The sequence below is a fragment of the Callionymus lyra genome, chromosome 1 (genome assembly GCF_982586985.1).
Source record: "Callionymus lyra chromosome 1, fCalLyr1.hap1.1, whole genome shotgun sequence".
Lineage (NCBI taxonomy): Eukaryota > Metazoa > Chordata > Actinopteri > Syngnathiformes > Callionymidae > Callionymus > Callionymus lyra.
The window spans coordinates 16143415-16164732 of record NC_141818.1 but is presented as its reverse complement, the minus strand read 5'-3'; the positions used below and the strand labels follow the sequence as shown (position 1 = coordinate 16164732).

At 39.8% G+C, this 21318-nt stretch overlaps 2 protein-coding genes across 3 annotated transcripts; one reads left to right on the top strand and one right to left on the bottom strand.

The window, feature by feature from the left end:
* Nucleotides 1–1669: 1669 nt before the first annotated feature.
* On the top strand, nt 1670–14680 carry rab11fip1a (RAB11 family interacting protein 1 (class I) a). 2 transcript variants are annotated; one of them, XM_087794784.1, is made up of 6 exons: nt 1670–2329; nt 7532–7968; nt 8149–8965; nt 10811–12361; nt 12594–12687; nt 13826–14680. In XM_087794784.1, exons 1-6 carry the CDS (start codon nt 1980–1982, stop codon nt 14024–14026), a joined length of 3450 nt encoding a protein of 1149 aa, XP_087650910.1. In that variant the 5' UTR covers nt 1670–1979; the 3' UTR covers nt 14027–14680. The 2 variants fall into 2 exon arrangements, with proteins under 2 accessions (XP_087650910.1, XP_087650911.1); XM_087794785.1 differs by lacking the exon at nt 10811–12361.
* A 2706-nt stretch (nt 14681–17386) lies between these two features.
* Nucleotides 17387–20060, bottom strand: prlhr2a (prolactin releasing hormone receptor 2a). The gene is made up of 2 exons (XM_087803869.1): nt 19606–20060; nt 17387–18023 (listed from the first exon to the last, which is right to left on the bottom strand). Exons 1-2 carry the CDS (start codon nt 20058–20060, stop codon nt 17387–17389), a joined length of 1092 nt encoding a protein of 363 aa, XP_087659995.1.
* Nucleotides 20061–21318: the final 1258 nt, after the last annotated feature.

The window sequence follows — 21318 nt, the reverse complement described above, 5'->3', positions numbered from 1 at the left end:
TGCTCTGAGTGAATTAAAAAAAAGCTGTAAAGCTGTTTAAATTTGACGTAAATGTTTATTTTAAGATGTTTTTTTCATGTAGAGAAAGTTAATGAGCTTACAAAGTTTGAAGCGTGTGGGCTGAATTATAGCCATTCTTACTCGGTGTGAAGAAATTATGTTATGTGTGTCTAATACACACATTTATGCAGCATTTAAAGTTACACAACACCCTAATCCGAAGAACCAATTCCAGTGTGTGAACATTTAGGTCGACAGTAATGAGGAAATTACTTGAGAAAGAACTTGTACGACTGTGCACCTGATTGTTCCTGCTTTATGCTTTTGTTCTCAGAAGGAGGAAGAAGAAGAGAAGCACATACTGTCCTTTCAGGCTGTACCTGCCTTGCAAGAGATGATCTGAATATAATGATTGGGCTTGAATGTTATTTTAAGTGCATATTCTCCCTGTAGTGTAAAGAGTAATATATTTTATTTTTGAACAGTATAACTCCATTTGTATTTAAACAAGTGACAGAATATGAACACAATATTATCAATGTAATGATCATTTAGATTATACTACACTAGTAAACTTAATACAAAAAACTAGGAAAACACGAGAGAGAGCCTCGCCCAAGCTACTCGTCACATATTTTGTGTTTTTTCTTTCATTTTTCTTTACCTTTTTAATATATTAAATCTGAACAGGGCAGGTAGTCATGGTAATTACTTGCACAACACACCGCACATTAGAGAAGTAAGCGTTGGTTCTGCAACACAGAGAGGGGGGAATCTCGCTTTGTTCATTTAAAAAAGCAACACACCCTTATTATTTAAATATCGGTGGATTACATGGAGTGAGAACGAAGATAGACATATTGTTATATAATAAAATAAAACTTAAATTTTAGTGAACATAACTTTAGAAACATGTTAACAAAATAAAAATACATATACTTATATATATAAAAGACATGGGGGGAGATATTTTTTTAGAAACGAAAATACAACTTATAATATTAAAACTGTTTGGAATGCCTCGCAGATAATAATAAAAAATAATGAACATACTTTATAGTTTATACATGTAACTTAACATTTAAAAAGCGGCCTTATTATTTAAATGTCGGTGGAGTGAGAACGAAGATAGACATATTGTTATATAATAAAATAACTTAAATTTTAGTGAACATAACTTTAGAAACATGTTAACGAAATAAAAATGCTTATACTTCTATATAAAACATGGGTGGGGAGAAAAAAAAACAAAAATAAAACTTATAACATTAAAACTGTTTATAATGCCTCGCAGATAATAATAAAAAATATAAAATATATATAAATATATAATAATATAAAATAATAATGAACATACTTTATAGTTTATACATGTAACTAAACATTTAAAAAGCGTTTACAATAAAATAATAATGGATGCGTTTATTTATTTTATTACCGTATTTTTTTATCAACTTACGGTCAAATAATTAAAGTATTTCACTGTTATATATGTTTATATTTGCAAATATATGTTTATAATAAAATCTAAATTGATTTTTAAAGACTGTTTGTGGCTCTTAAGGGGTGTCACGTGACGTTCATCGGCTAATCAGCTGATCCACGTGGTGAGCCAATCAGAAGGCGCAGCTGGACATTACGTCACCGGTGTTGTAGTTGTAGTTCAGTAACCGTTGACCGCTCGTGGCTTTGGTCCTCGTACTTATAACTTGGTGTCAAAAACATAAATTACTTATTTTAAATCCTTTTTTTTTTTTTAAAGTCACAACGGCAGCGAGACACAGACGTTTACGGTGATATTGACGTTTTAAAACGGACACGGGCTGTTTGTGTTTAGTTACAAGGAGGAGGAAAAGTATGACGACACCAACCTGAGCTTCCTGAACCAGAACCGCGGGCGGAGTAACCCGAACCTCCAGCAGGAACTCAACCTAAAAAAAACAGCGACTCTCACCAGCGCTCAGGTGAAGTTCGAAGCGATGTCTCTGGCCGACCTGAGCCAGCAGTGGTTCCCCACCAGCGTCCAGGTAACGGTGCACCAAGCCCGGGGTCTGCGCGTCAAGGGCAAGAATGGCACCAACGACGCCTACGCCATCATCCAGGTGGCGAAGGACAAGTTCTCCACCTCGGTGGCGGAGAAGAGTGTGGCCCCGGTGTGGAAGGAGGAGGCCGCCTTCGACCTGCCGCTCTTCCACCCGGGGAACGCGGACCGCTGCACCCTGAACGTCATCGTCATGCACCGGGCCCAGGTGGGTCTGGACAAGTTCCTGGGACAGGCTGTGGTCCACTTGCTGGAGCTCCACGACGACAAGACCCGCAAGAAGACCAAGTGAGTCCCTGAGAAATGTGGTTGAATCCAGTTAATGCTTGTCATAGTTTGGAGCTTCAAACTGTCAGTGTTGTCTTCTCGTGTATAGTTATTGGCTAACTAGTCTTGACTAGTCTGCACTGATCGATCATGGTTGTACGTGTTTAAACATGGCGTATTTTTAACTAAACTTTTTTTGGGCCACATTCCTTTAAGTTCAAAGCATGGTAATGTAGAAATGCCTTTAAAAGCACACTTTTATTTATTTTCATTCATTTCAACTTTGACCTCACCATAATAGGTTTGTTTGTTTACTTTTTTTTAAACTTATTTTTGTTTGTCCTATTTGTCTTTTTTTTCCCCTAGGAATAATTTTAAATTTGTATATTTATTATTATTATTTGTTTTATTTTATATAAATTAAGGGGGATATATATTTAAATAAAATGAGGAAATGTCTATTTTGAAGAAAAAAAACTTTACTTTCAACAAATTTTCTATTTTATTTTATATGAATTAAAAAATAACAATTGTAGCTTATTTATTTGTGCTTTTTCTTAATTATCTTGGGGCTTTCGTGTTGGCCTTTTTAAGTTTTTAAAATTGAATCTATTTATAACTGTTATATATACTGTATTGGTTTGTTGTTTAAGTGCTTTGTGACCCTGGTCTGCGAAAGGTTCTTTAAAAATACATATTACTTACTTACTTATTTTGCTTTTTCATAAAGTACCATGTTATATATTCTTTAAGGTTTTGTTCCTTCTTTCTCTTCTTTGGCCAGTTACAGTATATAGTGTGGCCTCTGCTTTACAATGACAAACAAACTGAGGTTTGAGTTATATTAATAACAAAAAAAAACCTTTTGGGATGGAGGTTCTTTCAAATAAGGTGTTAAACTAAACTACAGTTTAACAAATACACAATATATAATGTTACAACTTCATTTTTATTTACGTTTAGTTATTACTCAAGACTCGCAGGATTCATTTGTGTGTTTTAATGTAAAACTAGTTTGTTAATAAAGCTAAACTCTTTTCTGGCATTAACTAGGTCAGGCTGGAGAATCCATATGTCGATGAGTTCAGTGACTCAGTACAGCTACTAGGTCGCATCATTATGATCCCAGACTCACCCCCCAAAGAGATAATCCTGTCGGGATGCGACCAAGCTGTAGTAAAGAGTCGCTCAGTTACTGAATATTAGTGACCTGTTTTCATTATGCATTATTAGTTAAAAACACAGATCTCGTATAGTGTGAATGGACTGTCATTTATTGGTTCCTATCGTTACATTTACTACTCTTGTTACCTTCTGTTAGTTGTCTAGAGAGATGAGACACCAGGTGAGTCAGTTTTTTTTGTTGTAATCTTCTTTGAGTATCGTTGTTGTTGGGACTACCTGTGAAAGTATAGTTGAATCAACAGTACTTGCCAAATATCCTGGTTTAGCTGTAAATGATTTAACTGAGAATATTGTTTGATTAGGGATGAACAAATATTGATTAAAATGTCGGATTTATAGCTTGGACGTCACATACATAGAAGACTAGAAGTCACTACTTGTGTTTCTTTTGTGTTTTGTTGCAGCAGAGTTAGTAATGGAGTCATGTTTTCCTTCAGGCATCGTCACAAAGGAAAACCTGAACAGCCTCTGAATGTAATGTTGGTGTCAAATACACATTGAACTTTAAGGTGTTTTTTGATCTATGGAATGTGTTGATCCTCGTCATTTGATAGTCAAGCATGTGTAAAGTTGAGAGGAGGATTTTTCTCACGTTGTTGTTCTGCACCAAAAGTTCCTCACAACAATGAAGCAGCACCCAGGTGTGTATCATGTCCCAAAATAACGTGTGGCCTGACGCAGCAAGGGTGTAACATGGGTGCAGCAAAGTACCTAAAATAAAAAAAGCATTAATGCTGGACACGCTCTTATGTAAGGAGCATTTTCAAAACAAACAAAGATTTGACTGTCATCATATTCCATGCTGGTGTTTGAAAAGGATCATTGAGCGAGAGAGAGAGAGAGAGAGAGAGAGAGGGATGTCGTGGTTGTTAGTCGTTTCACTCAGGAGTGAGCTCATTTGTTATCTCGGTCTTATCTGCAGCGTTATCTTGTGTTTGTTCAGGGTGTTTTTACGCTGTCGTGGCAAAGTTCAGTCATCGATGTGAGCGCAATCTCACTATCCCTGAATACTCACCGCACTATCCTCCTGCCTCTTGTCAGCCTGTGATGAATAACAAATATCGGGTGTCACCAGTTTCACCTTCAGGAGCCTGGTGTTGGATTCTCTAATCCCCTTACGCAGGATGACACGGAGCTCCGTTTGCTCAGAGGCAGCTCTTCATCCTTGTCTTTTATAGTGTTATAAAGATAAGAGTTTGCATTCCACAAATTATCAGTTTGAAATACTTGCAACAACAGACTTTCCAGAACGAAATTAGACTAGAGTATTATATTTAATATTAAATGGTTAAATATTTCTCATCTGTATTATTTATTCGTGTGTTGTTTGTGTTGTGTTAATTAACCTTATTCTGGTTTTCACAAGGTTTCTGCTTATAAGACAAAGTGGTCGCTCGCTATATCCTAAACTGTTAAGGAATCCGGTGCCCTGGTTGAAAAGTAAGACCGTTTTGTAGAGAGTTCTAAACATGAATGTAAAATATGTTGATTACAGGCCAATTTTCAAAAATGTGGCTAAAAAGTATAATTTTGCAGCTGCTTACAGACGAGCAGTTAGAGTTGGAGTCTCGAGAACAACTATACGTGGCCTTTCGTTGTCCAATGGGGCCGAAATCTTATCGCACTCTTGGTCACGGGCCTTACAAAGTTTACTAGTCTTTAAAAGGGATGATCAAAATCCCATCGTTTAATTTTCAGCATCTTTATATGTCACCATATTGACATGCCATCCACTCCATCTTTAAATTAAGTATAGTATTTATGTCCTTTTTTTTCTCCGTCTCTTCTACATGTTTACATGCTGTCTCATGTGCATTTGCATTGATAGTTGAGATAAGGTTTTGTTTAAATCTTTGTTTCATTCAAATTAGTCGTGAAAGGGCAGTATAGAGTATAGAGTAGAGTCATGCAAAGGATGTAATAATCCAGAAGCAGATATGTTGGTTACAGGTGTATATAGTTATTAAAATAATAATGGCTTTCAGAAAATGACTCGAAATTAAACTATTTTATGGTTATTATTCATTATTAATTAAATGGTAAAAAGTTAAAGTTCTACATTTAAAGACACTGTCCTCTTTATATTGTTTGTTTTCATAAATTGAATTTTATTTTTAATAAAGTGCCTCTATATAATCTTAATATTTTTTGTCCATCTTCTGTATAATTAAAAGGAATAAACTATATTTTTAAATGTTGGTTCACCACAAATGTATAGTTTAACTACACTTTAAAGCCCATACTGTGTAACGTGTATCTCTGGCACAACCTTCAACATGGCGAAGTATTCAGTGAACCTGTTTCACAGTGTGTGTACTCTAGCTTTAATCTCAGCATTGGAAGTAAAAACAGCGAGGCTATTGTAAATCATTAAGCATTAAGCGGTTAACTAAGGGAACCAGTCCAACAGGAAGCTCATCAGGTTTTCTTTGTTTATCAGAAATCAGTGTGGAACATGAACACCCTGTCAGAAGGTCAACAACAAGCAATCATAATGTACTGTTCAAGTCTTTTCTCGCTAAATTTTAATTGTATGTATAAAATAATTATGTTCGTTTTCTCACTTTCATAATGTTTGAATCCTAGTATTTTGGGATTCGTGTCAAAAGGTTCTGTTCGTCAGAATCCATTAGTACCGTTCTAATGAAACAGACTTCATTTCACCAGCTTTTGTGTGAATCTTTGTTTGGCCTGAGCTAGTTTCAGAAAGGTCCCACCAGAACACTCCTACCTTTCCTCCACACACAATAAGGGCCGTTCCCGACAAGCAGAGAGGACACGAGTAGGTAGACGGAACAAAGCTGTAATTGTCCGCCTTTATCTACCGTTGGCATGGAACTAACAGCTGGAACTGGAGCAAGTTGTTGGACGTCTGTCGCACACACAGAAGCACACACCTATAATTTAGTAACTATGAGGAAGTCGTTATTTATGATTTGAATTTTGCTTCTAGAAATGGTTTTAAACACCACTTTTCTGTCTCTTGCTATGTCACATCTCTTGTTACTTTCCCTCTCTCTAAATAGTTTTCATGTGTGTTTATGAGAAGAGGAAGTGCTTATGTGTTGGCAAGATGAGCCGTAAAGTGTTTTTCCCCGTTGACGAGCAAGATGTGCGTTAATGCATTCCTTTCTTTGTTATATTTAAATATTTATACTAAAAATCCATTCATATTTGATAGCGCAGGTGTCTACAGAGCCAGCTGTGGAATTTGGAGAAATAAAATGAATGCGTGAAGAAATAATACCCATTTACTTTATTGATTTTTACTTCTTCGTGAATAGTTGGTAGTTTGTGAGTACAGTTAGTCACTCTGACATTTATGATAAATATGTAGTCAAAATGAAACAAGATTCTAACCGACCTACACTATATGTTATTAGGTAAGTCTCTGAATTTCTCTCAACATGCTTTGATATCTCCTTTATTTCACATTTAAATAATAATAATAATAATAATAAATGTGTTATTTACCATCGTCTCATGGATATGTATAACTTGTATAAAATCATCTGAATACATTTATATTGAAGTATATTGGTTCCATCAGAATATTGAATTGTTGAATTACATTTTTTTTTTATTGTTTTTTTTTTTTAAATTGTTATGTTTAGTTTGATATTGATGTTCGTGTTCCAATTATTTGAAGTTAAGTTTTCTTAATTCAATTTTTAATTCCACCAGACGGTACCAAAAGAGTAACAAGCTACTAGATAGAACTTCAGCCAATCATGTTGGCACATTACACCATCGTTTTCTATGTTAAATTTAAAAGGCTATAAATAAACAAATTGTATTTTTGAATTATTGGAATTAGAATATCCAATTTGATGTGTAAAAAAAATAACCATAAATTAATAAATAATAAATAAAAAAAATAAAAAATTCAATACACATTATTGAATTAAGTTCTTAAAAAATTAAATTATTTCAATGCTTAAAAAAAACAAGAAAAATGTCATTGAAAACAAGTAGAAGTTTCAAAGCGATTCTTGCCTTCGTTATGCTTTGTAACTAAACTGTACTTTTCCTCTTTAGTTGGTACAAGTTGGTGGAGAAGTCGGGCAAAGAGGACAAAGTTCGGGGGGAAGTTCTACTTGATATCGTCTTCATGAGAAACAACATGTCGGCGAGCATGATGGATCTTTCCCTGCAGGACAAGCCACGCTCTCGGATCTCCAAGCTAAAAGACAAAGTCCGAGGGAAGAAGAAGGACGGATTCTCCGACTCTGCGTCGGCCATCGTCCCCTCCGTGAGCCAGGTCCTGACGGACAGCGAGGGGGAGTTTGACTCCGTCTCTCTGAACCCAGGCCCTGAAGGGAAAAAGAAATCCAAGCTGAAGAAACTGTTTGCTCCCAAATCAAACTTGCAGAAAAACATCTCCCAGTCCATGTCCACCCTGGGAACCCTCCCGGAGAAGAACTCCTCTCTCAGCGGAAGTCGCTCTTCTGGCCTCAACGTAGAATCCCCTGAAGGTACTTATAATGTCTTCTTAAAATAAATTCCTCTTTCTGATTCATTATCAGATTCATTTATCAATTAAAACTAGAGCTTGTGTATAAATGTGGGTCGACTTTCGTTTTGCATGTCGCTCTCATTTAAATGTTTTGCAAACCAGCAGTGACGTCCATCTGTTTTTCCTTTCCTACCTACAGGTAAGAAGAAATTCAAATTTCTGGGACACAAGCGGACGGGCAGCTCGGACAGCAAGGGTTCCCAGGGTCCCTTCTCTCTACTGGGTCGCTCCAAACTCAGCAACAGCGATCTGAACAACCTGTGCATCAACGGCAGTCACGTGTATGACGAGGGCGAGAATAAAAGTGGCTCCACCGTCAGCCTGAACAGCACTGGACAAGGATCCGTCGAGGACCTCAGCAAACAAAACTCTGAGTCGGCCAACAAAGTCACAATTCCCTCGTTCAGGCCAGAGGCTGTTGATTCACAGGCGCAACAGCGCCATCGAGTGGAGGAGGAGAGAAGGCAGGAAGAAGGGCGACGACTGTCAGAGGCCAAGAGGCTGCAAGAAGAAGAGGAGAGGAGACTCCAAGAGGAGGAGAAGAGCAGAAGATTCCTGGAGGAAGAAGAAAACATAAGAAGGCAGAAAGAGGAGGAAGAGAAGAGAAAGCAGGAGGAAGAAAGACTGGAGGAGGAGCGCCGCAGACAGGAGGAGCAGAAGAAACAAGAGGATGCTTCGATGAGCGATAGGTTGTCATCTCTGTTCGGCATGATCAAGAAAAAGGATGGGAAGAAGGAGGAGAGCATAAAAGAAGCACCACCGACCCAACCTCGCGACTCCATGGGTCCTGAGCTCTCCTCCCGTCCCACCACCAACCCGTTCGAGGAAATCCCTCTTGACCCAGAAGTGCCTTTGAGCAACGTTGGCAATCTACAGAAATCAAACCGGACGCAGCCGACCCCGTCTGCCATGGTCTTCCTTAACAGAACCGCCAAAGTGTCTGCAGTCAAACCCAGGTGAGCATTTTTCATATACCAAACACATCCAGCTGAAACATTATGACCAACAACATACTCGACCAGCAGCACTTCATGTTCAATGACCTTCTCATGCAACCGCCTCTCACATGTGAGCTGCAGTAGCTCGTCTGTCGGATTAAAGGATATATTTTAATACCTAATAAGACAAATACTCCTTAGAATGAGTGGTCATAATGTTTTGGCTCCCTATAGTTGTCTTTCTCTTTCATCTTTTATTCTCTTTTTCTCTGTTGTTTAAGTATTTATTTACTTCTGTTGGTGTGTTTTTGTTGGCAAATGTATCTTTTGTTTTGTCAACTTGGATTATTTTAAGCATTTCATATTTTTTTCACGTTTTCCAAAGCTTGTTTCTTCTTAATGACTCAAATTTTCTTATTGGACTGTGGTTGGCCAGGAATAATAACTGTTTTCCATTGAAAGAATTCCAAAAGAAAAAAGTTTTCCTCTGGAATCCATCTGGAATGACCAAAACTCCCAAAGTGGGAGAACGTGTTGGACCAGTTTGGTCTTCGGTGGAGTCGGGGCGTGTCTGCTGACTGTTGAGATGTTGATGAACAGGTTTAAGACATGAGCTCATAAGCGGTGACTTGGGCGCCGTGTGACTACCTACGTGGACCTCTTGTCTGTTTTAATTTCTTTCCTTGATTATGTGAGGAATGTGCTCTTTTTCTGTTTTTGGATTCACTTTGGTAAGAAAACGCATCATTGTTATTATTTAGTTAGTGATTTAGTTAAGTAAGTTGCATCTGTTGTCTGTCTAGAGTTAAGTTTACGATCCACTACATTCTTATATGGCTTTACTATATACGTTTCTCTTAGTGATACTGTTGTGAGATTTGATCAACCTCAGAATCTTATCAGTTTTAATATTTTTTATATATTGAATTGAGTTGAAACGGATGTTCACATTATATGTCCAAGAGCTATTTTCTTCACGCTTGTTATCAGGAAACTTGACTTCCTTGTTGTTTTCCTGCTTCATTCCATAGAGGGCAGCAACTTTCTTAAGTCATCGTCCTTAAACAAATGACAAAAGTCATGAATTTAAGGATGGAAATTCACTATTCTCTGAAAGTTCGAATAACCCGAGTTTTCCAATTACCAGCGAGAGCTCGCATGCTAATATTGTATCTTCCTATGACGTATTCCCATGTGCACAAGCACAGAGTATTTGATCATTTGATCTGAACATCCTGTGTTTCATGATTGATCCTTGACAGAATCTTCTTTAAATACACGTTTATATATTAACAGAACCATCATTTTGGCTGTCAATGAAATCCACTGTCAAGTTTATGTATGGTTTCCTTAGTGACAAACCACTAAATATTTGTTAAGATAATATTTGTCTAGATAATATTTAATTAAAAGAAAAGTATTTTCAGGAGTTGATTCAGCCTCATAATTGTAATATGCAGATGATATCCTATATCAAGTACTATACCATTATAAAGATGCTAATTAATTGGCATCTTGCGATGGAAGACTCACTAATAGAATAAAGGGATTGTAAAGAAATGTATAATATATATATATATATATATATATATATATATATATATATATATATATATATTGTAGTATTGTCATTTAATCATCTAATATTCTTGCTGTTTTCTATGCAGTGATTGCTGTTCTACTCAAAAACAAAATCTTAGTCTCCAGAGCATGTAATGTGAACATGAGAATATGGTAATAGGCGTGTTGGTCAGTGCAGCATCTCTCTGTTGCCATCAGGATATAGCAGGGTTACATGAAGTGGGGATCTTGTTATCTTTGGTGGTCAAACTGACCTGTAAGCTTTTTTGTTCTCCCTGGCAGATTGACTCAAACATCTGACTCTCCTGACCCTCAAATCCCCAGTGAGCAGTGCTCCTCCCCAGACGCCTCTGACTCGACCTTCTCTAGCATCCCGGACGAATCCCCAGAAAATTTCTCCAGCCTTCACTTGTCTCTGGCTCCGACAGACACCAGTGGCCGCACACCCGCTTTCCCTGAGGACGACGAAGGCGACGGGAATCTCTCGCCCACCATGGCTGATATGAAGAGAAGAGCCCCACAGCCACCTTTCTACCACGGGGAGAGCCAAGCTCCAGTGCGACAGATCAATAACCCGGCGTACGTTGAACCAGGGGGATCAAATCAAGGCAAAAAGCTTTCCGTTCCTCTCCCCGATTATGAAACCCTGTTTCCCCAAAAGAGACATGGCGTTCAGGGACAGACTGGCTGGGATCACCTAGTAGCAGAGGTCAATCAGAAACACAGAGACACCCCTAAATTGATGGGTCCGGAGATGAGTGTGGACGGCCCGGGTGAGTTTGCCCCGAGACAAACCTCTTCGGTTTTGATGGACAAAAGCCCCATGAGGCTGTCGGAGCCAGCCAAAGCTATGTCGACTAAAAAAGGGGTCGCCCCAGCTCCACCTAAAACCAGAGGTGATTCCGGTCAAAGACAAGGTCAGAACGACCTGCAGTACAACGAGTCTTACTCAAGGCATCGTTACACTGAGAGCCCCGAACAAAGATCGCCCCATGTGTCCAGCAGACACAGTCTCTCAGCTGTGTCCATGGACAGGGCAGGCGGTGACTCTCAACCATCCAAACCTCCTCTTAAACCATCAAGGCTGTCAGAGGTGAACCCACCAGTTAGTCTCCAACGAAAAATGTCAGACAATGAAGCGCCCAAAGCTCGACCCAGACAAAGGGTGAGTGGCAAAGATCCCGTCCAACAAGAAAATCCTGCTGACACACAATCTGTTGAAAATCTCCACAACCCCGAAGACACATTTTTGTCTGTCAGTGATCCATTTCCATCCTCTGAACTTGTCTCCAAAGACCTGAGGGCTCAACCAAAGCAGAACCAAGAGTCCTTCACCAACAGAGACAGACAGAAGTCACAAGACAAGGGGATGACCCCGGATGACCTTGACAAGATGTTCAGTCAGGGAAAGAAATTAGATCCTTACACAGGTTCTAACAACGTCAAGTCGACAAACCAAAAAAACTCCAGAGAGACGGAAGTTTACTCCAAAGAAAGCAGCTTCGCATTCATCAGAAACAACTCTCTGAGACAAAGGCAGCTGGCGAACTCTGAAAAGGCTTCAAAGACATCACCTGCAGCCCTTCAAACAATAGATCTTAATGAACAACATCAACAGTACCTCAACGAGGAAGATCATTTCAGTTCAGACGAGACACCACATCAGTCTTCTATGACCCCGTCTGACCTCGAGCAAATGGTTTTGGACGAAGCTTCGTCACATGGAGGAAATTTGTCAAAGTCTCCCTTGCGAGCGTGGGTCTCCCCGTCTGAGGCTCCGCCGGCCAGTGCTCAGAATAGCACTGGAGGTGGTCTTGGCGTCACTTCGCGCAGGTGAGACTGTTGAATCAGAGCTCAAATCGACTGCTGCTGGTCTGTGGGAAGCAAATCGGTGTTGGGATTTGCGGCTGGTCTTAACTCTTGGAGCACTTGTGATTTCTTCTATTATCTCTGATCACACAAGAGAGAAATGTTACAAACACTTTTGTGTAGAAATGCGGTTTGGTTTTGACAGGCTCTGGAAGGTGTTTTGGAACTTAAATCCTTTTTTTTCTTCCCCTCAAAGGCCTCATCCGGTCAAGCCTTTGAGTTCAGTGGAAAGTCCAAACCAAAACTCGAAGGAGACAAAAGTCCAGGATGGATCATTTGGGAAGTACAAGGTACGTTTAATCAAACAATCTCAACACTTTAAATTGTATTTTTTTTCAGTGCTTTGGTGCTAAAATGGACGCCGGATGTTTGACATACTCACTTGTCAGTTAGATGAGGCTGTTGTTGGTGTTTCTCTCTTCTGGATAAAACTGGACTGTGACATGTCCAACCCACCGCCCTTGTTTACACTCTGAGTCTGACTGCTGTCAACTGTTCTTTCTATCAGGGGTTACTTGCTTCACATATGTATTAGTGATGATCTGATGAAGCTTCATGAAGCAGTGTCATGTTAGTCATGTCAGTAGGTGGCGCCATCACTTAATGATGTGAGGTTTCTTTAGAACAGTTGTTAAATATTGCAGAGACCGCCATCTAGTGGGCTCCGAAAACAATGACACTGCTTCATGAAGCTTCATCAGATCATCACTTATATTATTAGGCATGGCTTGAGGGGAGAGTCAGAAGAAGCTTATGAGTTCAAATTGTAGCTTGGTGGTTGATTAAGACCAAGGTTTAATTCATAAGATGTTAATTTCAACAAGTAGTTCTAATTCCTATACCCCCTGCTGTCATCTAGTGGCAGGAGGTCATCATTTACGGTCACATAATCATAATTTTAGGGATTTTTTTCAACTTGAAATGTAATTACTTCACATGTAATTATTAATTATTATACGAGTGGTCATAATGCCCATCCTTACTTATTTAAAAGTGGTTTGCTGCCAAGTCAATGTAGCACAAATCGGTTCCCAGGTCGGAAACATCCGACCATGTCACGTCGAAGATCGATATCAACTGCATGATAAGGCTCCCATAACGATTCCTGCACACGGAGCGCAGACTCTTGGGTTATTCTGATAAGAGTCTTGAGTGTGTACAACGGTCACGACTGTCGATGTAAAGAAGATAAACATTTCAATCATTGACTTTCGCAGCTTATCTTACCAGAGCAGCCATTGCAGGTTATTTGATTGACAAGTTCTTCGTTAAGTTGGACGGATAATCGATCATAAATGTTTCTTTACGTGATGAAACTCACGCCAAGATAAATGCAATCTGAGATTTTTAAGAGCTCGTAGAAATTTTAACACTTTCTCGAGACATATCTAAAGTGGAAAATAATGGACCTCTTGTCCCGCTCTTCAGATAACCGACTCGGTGGGGACGGGCCCGTACACGCAGCTGACCCAGGAAGAGCTGATCACGCTGGTGGTGAAGCAGCAGACCGACCTGTCCAAGAAGGACGCCAAGATCACGGAGCTGGAGGAGTACATCGACAACCTCCTGGTGCGCGTCATCGACGAGCAGCCGGGCATCCTGCAGTCACTGGCAGCCAAACCCGTGTGAGGAACGACGGGACGTCACCAAGCATGTGCACTTTCTACAAGCAATAACAAGCATTTAAAAGCCACACACAAACAAAGGAATGTATCTTCACACTGTGGTACTTTAATGTGTTTTTAAAAAGACGACTTCTCTGCTTATTTAACCTCCCTTAAGTTATTATATTTTTACACTGGCTTTTAAACCTTCTTTATGAATGCGCAGAACTATTTTCATGTTGTATTGACTCTGTGGGTTTTCTTCTGCAGTCAAGTGCTTCCTTATTCTCACCAAAAAGTTAGCCTTCTTCCTAATCAAAGACCTTGTAGGAGAATCACCAGCAGGGGAACGAGAGCTTCCTGCTCATTCAAGACTGTACATAGTGAACTCGGAATAATCACACTGTAAATAATGTGAACTATTTATGTTGTCCTTGCTAAGCGATAATCCAAAAAAACCAGACGGCCTTCTTTTCATAAGCAACAAGTGACTCGACTGCTTCTCGCCTCTGCAGAAATATAGGCAATATTGTCCGGCTGTGCCTTCTGTTTTTAAAATACCTGGTTTCGTGCTCTGGATGAGAAATGAGTGGTTGATTGAAAGAAGAAGAGTTTTGAAAGAAATCAAGTCGAGCTGTCAGACGATGTTTTATTCTTCAAATAAAGACATTTAATATTCCACAAACCGTTCCAGAGTCAATCTCTTTCACATTTTCACTTGCGCAATATCTCCAGGTGAGGTTGTCAGTTTCCACCTCTGAGCAATTCCTGGTTTGGATTGAGTTTGGATGCTCGGCAGCAGAGAAATAATAAAGTGCTCTCTGTGAACGTCAGTGAGTGAAGGTTGTGTTCAGTCCGTCTTGCTGAAGGACTTAATGTAGCAGGAAAAAAAAAAGGATTCTTCAAGGTTTTTACCCAGAAGTCTTGTTGTATGCATGAATGTTTTGTATACATGTGTGACCCTTGCCTTTGTGAGAAGCTGGAATTGTGTTTAGTAAGAAAACAGAGGAGATGTGAAAGCCAGTGATGGATGAAGAACATCAGTGTTTTGAGTTTCATTAATTTCCTGCCACTTCTACCCTTATGGTGGGGCCTATCATGGGGGGACACCCTGGACAGGATGCCAGTCTGTTCCAGGACACGCTGTTGCAGCGATCTGCCTGGAGGTGTTGAGCCTCACCAGGTGAGCACAATTAGAGCCATTAAATACATGGCGAGCCATTCTTCTGGCTGAGGAACAGAAAAATGGCAGCAGAAAATGGAGAGAAAGCAAGAAACCACAGGATAAAACACATGGGAAAAGGATTGAAAACAAAGAGGCTACAGGTAGGCGTTTGTGTAGATGAATGCATTTTGCTTTATTCTTAATTCATGGTTAAAACCTTTACCGATAATAAAAGTAAAAGTGAAATACCAATGTAAACTGTAAAATAATTAGGATGAAAATGAGTTTATTTCAAACATTGTTTTTAGATTTGGGACTAAATGGGTTTAATTATTATGTTCATATAAAATATACTTGTGTTTACACATTTTTGTGGTTTGAAGGTTTTCAACCTTTTCTCCTTCTACACTGTTTGGAACTGAGTAAAAGAAGAGATGCGAGTGAAATCCTGTGGCAAGTGCAGTCCTTACTTATCAAGTGTGGGAAGCCGAAGCCTTGAACAGATACTAACAAACAAATGCATCCATTCACAAACACACTCTAGGACATTTTTTCCAAGTACCCAGTCAACCTCTGAATGCGGGAGGAAAGCACAGTCAAAGCAACACAAGTAGAACATACAAACAGCACAAGCCGCATGTTGCTCTCCCCAATAGCTGGAAGCAAACCTGCAACCATCTCGAGTTTTATGATGATAATAATAATAATAATATATATAATATAAAGAAATAATTCAAAATTTATGGAAAAAACACTTTATTTGCTTCTTAAGCAGAAAATATATACAGAACTTAACATAGGAATTCAGTTCCCCCTTAACATTTAAACACTTTGAAAGGAAATTGTACAAAATATCTGTCAATTTAAAAACATGTTTCAATCTAATTTAAAAAGGCAATAAATGTGTTGATTTAAGTCATATAAGTGATATAGATCTTGGTCCTCCATTGTATTCATCAGTATGTGTCCCTTTGTACAAAACCTTTCTTTTCATTAAAATATTTACATTAAATATGTGCATTAGCCCCGCCCACTGAAAACACTGTTTTTCTGAAGATTAAATCTTGTTTACCATAACCGCGCCCACTACTGGGATTGGTCAAACATCAAGGTTTGTCATGCAGCGTCATCAATCTGGGAAACATCTCCATCTCCAAGGGACTCGTTGTGTAAACAAAGCAGGGTGTGATTACAGCTTGCTGGAGGAGGAGTGAAGCCCATTACAATTTTATAATGGACTCCGCTCTTGTAACCTTTTGTTCGCCAAGATTTCAGCCAGGGGAGAATTTTGTAAAGTAACAAGTTCAAAACATGGTCATGATGAGAGACTTACTGCATCTTGGAGAGAAAGACTTCCACCTTTGAAACATGTGAGTGAGTCAGTTTTCACATTTGTTGCACTTAAAATACAAATATTTTTGTCATTCTTTACATACATGTGGAAAATCTCATGTGGAATTACTACCATATTTATACTGAACATATGAATTTGTTTTCTTAGTTTAAAAAATAAATACATTTTACGACATTTTATGAGATGTGCTGTGTCTTAAATCGCATACTACTCTTAGTATGCTAGAAGTTAGTATGCATCAGTTTAGTGTACGTACTAACTAGTACGCAAATTCTCCACAGACAGTATGTCTCAAATCAAACACTGCTGCTACACACTAACAGGAAATCACATGACAGCTTCTTCTTCTACTACTATTTAACGATGTTTCAACCAGCTGTTTGAACGCTATCGCCACCTGCTGGCAGCACGTTTTGCAAGTTTGGAAAAAGAAATAAAGAAAAAATATGAGAATCGAAATATTCGCGTGATATTTACGCTGGTATCAGCACCGGAGACGTGTCATCATTCTACTGCTGCGGAAAATACACCTGTAAGTATATGAATATATATGCATATATATATGACGTAACTTCCGTTTAAAAAGTCATTAAGATGGCGGCTGTTTAGGGTTGTTAGTGTCCATCGAACCATACTCAGCTTTGTGGGCGTGTTAGTATGCCAAATTAGTGTGCATGGCGCACTAAATTTCGCATACCAAGAATTGAGACGCACTAAAAATACTAACTTTGAGTACGCTAGTATGCGATTTGAGACACAGCAATGAACTTGTTTTAAATATATTCATGTATTAGATGCAGGGTTTTTTCTGGTCTTTAAAAGAGGGACGTGACGGTGATCTTGTGACTCGTGACTAGTAAAAAGGCTCACAGCACGACACTCGCTGTGGCGCAGTTGTTGCCGGCGATCCCGATGCGTCGCCGACACGTGAACATCTTGCGCAGCTCGGCTCTGAAGCGGTCGTGCAGCCAGGCGTACAGGAAGGGGTTGCAGCAGCTCGAGCTCATGGCGCACAGGTGACACAGCAGCTGGATGAGCAGGAAGTAGCGCTTGTCTATCAGGTGGATGTCGATGTCGCGGAGCACGTTGAACACGCTGATGGGCAGCCAGCACACGCCGAAGGCCGCCACCACCAGACTCACCAGGCGGAAGGTCTTGCGCTTGCGCATGCGCTGCGCCTTCGCCTGACCCTGGGTCAGCTGGCCCGGCGCCACGCAGTTCCGCAGCTTGACGGAGATGCACAGGTAGAAGGTGCAGAGCGCCGACAGGGGCAGGACGTAGGTGATGAAGAGGGTGCTGTAGGCGTAGGCCAGACGCTCCTTCTCCTGGCCCATCCAGAACTCCTCGCAGATGGTGAAGCCCTCGTTCCTGAACTCCACGTGGTAGGTGTGAGCCACAGCCGGAGCCACCAAGACGGTGGACAGCAGCCAGATGGCGGAGAGCAGGTAGGTGCAGGCCGCGACCGAGAGACGCCTCTTCAGAGGATGCACGGTGGCGTGGTATCTGCACAAGAACAGACGTGGAATAAGTGGAAGTTCCATCAGCTTTTTTTTTTTTAGCCTCTATTCAGTCCTCCTCGAAAAAACACTTCAGGCCACTCTTCCTTGTTCTTATGAGGGCTTCAGTATCTGAGATGCTTGAACAAGATTATATATAATCTCTTCCACTAAGAATGTCTACCCTGAGCCAACACTATTTTCTATTGACCCACTGTACAGAAATGTGCAAGAGGATACACGAACAAAAACGGTGTCCTCGTCACTCCTCTATGCTTTGTGCTCCACAAATGTTCCGGTCATTCTAAGTCTCTGCCGTTTTCATCCTCAGCTCTGAGTCATTTTTATTTGACAAGCTGCAAAAATCAAGACATTATGATCAAGACATCGAGACATTATTCAAACATGTCCTTGAATATTCAATCATTTCTGTTATATCTTCCATTCAAATACTTTAATCCCAATTTGATTAAGATTATTATCTTAAAACATACCAGTTTACATTGTGTACATGGCTTAAGATAGAACAAACTTGCTAAACTAGCATGTATGGGATTCCGTTTAAAAATATTAATTTTCATCACAGATTAAAAACAAACTCTCAAACTATGAAATGTAATAACTTTTGCTCTCGATCATCTGTTATGTGGTCGTAATGTTGAGTTTAACAGACTCTATTCATCTATCGAAAAGAGCGAGAAATAAATATATCTATATACTGTATATAAAGGTGGTGGTGAACTATTGACCTCTCAGTGACCGTTTTAAAGGCTCAAAGTCCATCAGGTATAGTGGCCACAAATGGGGGTTAGAAGACCCCCATGAAAAAGTAAAAAGTAATTGTAATGAAATTGTTACCATATTTATTCCATATTGAATAATCATGATTCACACTATTTCGGCTTGTTTGTGTTATTGAAAGTTCCATATTCCAACTTGGATTTTTTGGGGGGTTTATTCAGTTTTCAAATGTATTTATTTAATTTTCTAACCAGTTTATATTATGTGCTCTTCAGGACAGGAAGAATTATACTTTTATTTTTTAAGTCAAGGTCTCCTTTAAACTAATGTGTTGATTTCAGTGTCTCTTAAATGGATAGTTTGTACAAAAAAAAAATGTAATTAAAATACTTATATTATAAAATTTGCTTAAGCCCTGCACACTGAAACACTTTGTTTTTCTGGTTAATCTAATTTACCATAATCCACTCTGCTGTTATTAGTCAAGCATCAAGGCTTATCACTGCGCGTCATTAATCCCTGAAGTCTCCACCTCAAAGGGACTCGTATAAAGAAAGTGTGGAGTGAGTACAGCTGGCTGGAGGAGGAGTGAATATATAATAGTTTATCCAAGTATCTGTTATGAGCAGCCAAAAAAAACATCGTCCCTTTAGAGGACGCATCTCAACATTATTTTAATCTTCATCTTAATGAGTCCGTGGAGGTTTACTTGACATTTACGAGACACGCATGTGTTGTGTGTACGACAGGTCTAGCTATTTTGTGCAATATTTACAAGCACATTACGTGACTCATCCCATTAAAATCTCTCTCCTGCCTGCCAAGACGTGCCGATGAGACGACAGTACCTGTCCACGCCGATGGCGGTGAGCGTGAACACGGACACGTAGACGGTCACGGGCTGGATCAGGTACACCAGGTAGCACATGAAGCGCCCGAACACCCAGCCGTGGGGGTTGAAGGCGTACGCCAGCGTGAAGGGCACGCAGGTGGCGCACATGAGCAGGTCGGAGAAGGCCAGGTTCCCGATGAAGAAGTTGGTGACGTTGTGCATCTTGCGCGTGCGGCAGATGACGTAGAGCAGCAGGTAGTTGCCGAACACGCCCACCAGGGCCACCAGGGTGTAGCAAGGGATGATGAGCAGCTTGAAGGACTGGAGCAGCTCCACGCCGGCGAACTGGGCGCCACGCTTGGAGGAGTCATTCTGCAGGGCGACTTCAAAGACGGCCTGGCTGCCGTTTCCATACTCGTCATGCAGCGCACGTGGAGCGGTGAGCTCCGCTTGCCAGCCGCTTCCCTCCATCCCAGATTATCACAGACGAGCTGGAGGGGGGAAAAAGGATTTTCAAATATCAATGCAACATCTCAAGCTAGAACCAGAGGGCAGTACTGGAAAAAAAAACAACAGCAGAGAGTTTAGATGTTGATCTGACTGATCACACTGAGACGTTTAAAACGGCATTGGAGAGGATTTGAGATAACATTAACAGTAAGTTATTACTTTACAAAATTCTCCCTCGTCGGAAATCTTGGCGAACAAAAGGTTACAAGAGCGGAGTCCATTATAAGATTGTAATGGTCTTCACTCGTCCTCCAGCCAGCTGTAATAACATCGCACACGGTTCAGGACCAGAGGAGAGAAATCTTTTCAGGCTGTTGCTCCTAAGCTTTGGAACGATCTTCCTCTCTCTTTGCGCTTGATGGAGTCTACGGACTCCTTTAAGAAACATCTTAAGACGTTTCTATTTGTTCGGGCTTTTCCTTGATTTTCTGGAACTCCTGTTGTGTTATCAGTTTTATCTTGATCTTTAAAATATATACTTTATTGAATATTGTTTTGATTGTTTAAGCGCTTTGTGACCCTGGTCTGGAAAAGCGCTATACAAATAAAAATGACTTACTTACTTACTTACTTACCCTGCTTTGTTTACACAACTACTCCCTTGGAGATGGATGTTTCCCAGATTGATGACGCTGCGTGACAAAGCTTGACATTTGACCAATCACAGTAGTGGGCGCGGTTATGGTAAACAAGATTTAATCTTTGGAAAAACAGTGTTTTCAGTGGGCGGGGCTAATGCACATATTTAATGTAAATATTTTAATTAAAAGAAGGTTTTGTACAAAAGGGACACATACTGATGAATACAATAGAGGACCAACATCCATTTAAGACACTTAAATCAACACATTTATTGCCTTTTTAAATTAGATTGAAACATGTTTTTAAATTGACAGATATTTTGTACAATTTCCTTTCAAAATGTTTAAATGTTAAGGGGGAACTGAATTCCTATGTTAAGTTCTGTATATATCTTATGCTTAAGAAGCAAATAAAGTGTTTTTTTCCATAAATTTTGAATTATTTATCATTATAAAACTCGAGAAAGTTGCAGGTTTGCTTCCAGCTATGGGGGGGAGCAACATGCGGCTTGTGCTGTTTGTATGTTCTACCTGTGATCAGTCTGCTGGATACGTCTTGTTGCCATGAACACCTCACCTCACCGATACCCGAGCAACCTTCACTTAAAGGTGCTGAATCCATTTCCTTAAACTCAACA

Excerpts from the sequence above, each read along its gene's own strand:
- rab11fip1a (XM_087794784.1), top strand. The coding sequence starts at position 1,980 with ATGTCTCTGGCCGACCTGAGCCAGCAGTGGTTCCCCACCAGCGTCCAG. Across the intron at positions 2,330-7,531 it reads AAGACCCGCAAGAAGACCAA|TTGGTACAAGTTGGTGGAGA; the intron begins GTGAGTCCCTGA and ends TTTCCTCTTTAG. Across the intron at positions 12,362-12,593 it reads CTTGGCGTCACTTCGCGCAG|GCCTCATCCGGTCAAGCCTT; the intron begins GTGAGACTGTTG and ends TTCCCCTCAAAG.
- prlhr2a (XM_087803869.1), bottom strand. The coding sequence starts at position 20,060 with ATGGAGGGAAGCGGCTGGCAAGCGGAGCTCACCGCTCCACGTGCGCTG. Across the intron at positions 18,024-19,605 it reads ACCGCCATCGGCGTGGACAG|ATACCACGCCACCGTGCATC; the intron begins GTACTGTCGTCT and ends GTTCTTGTGCAG.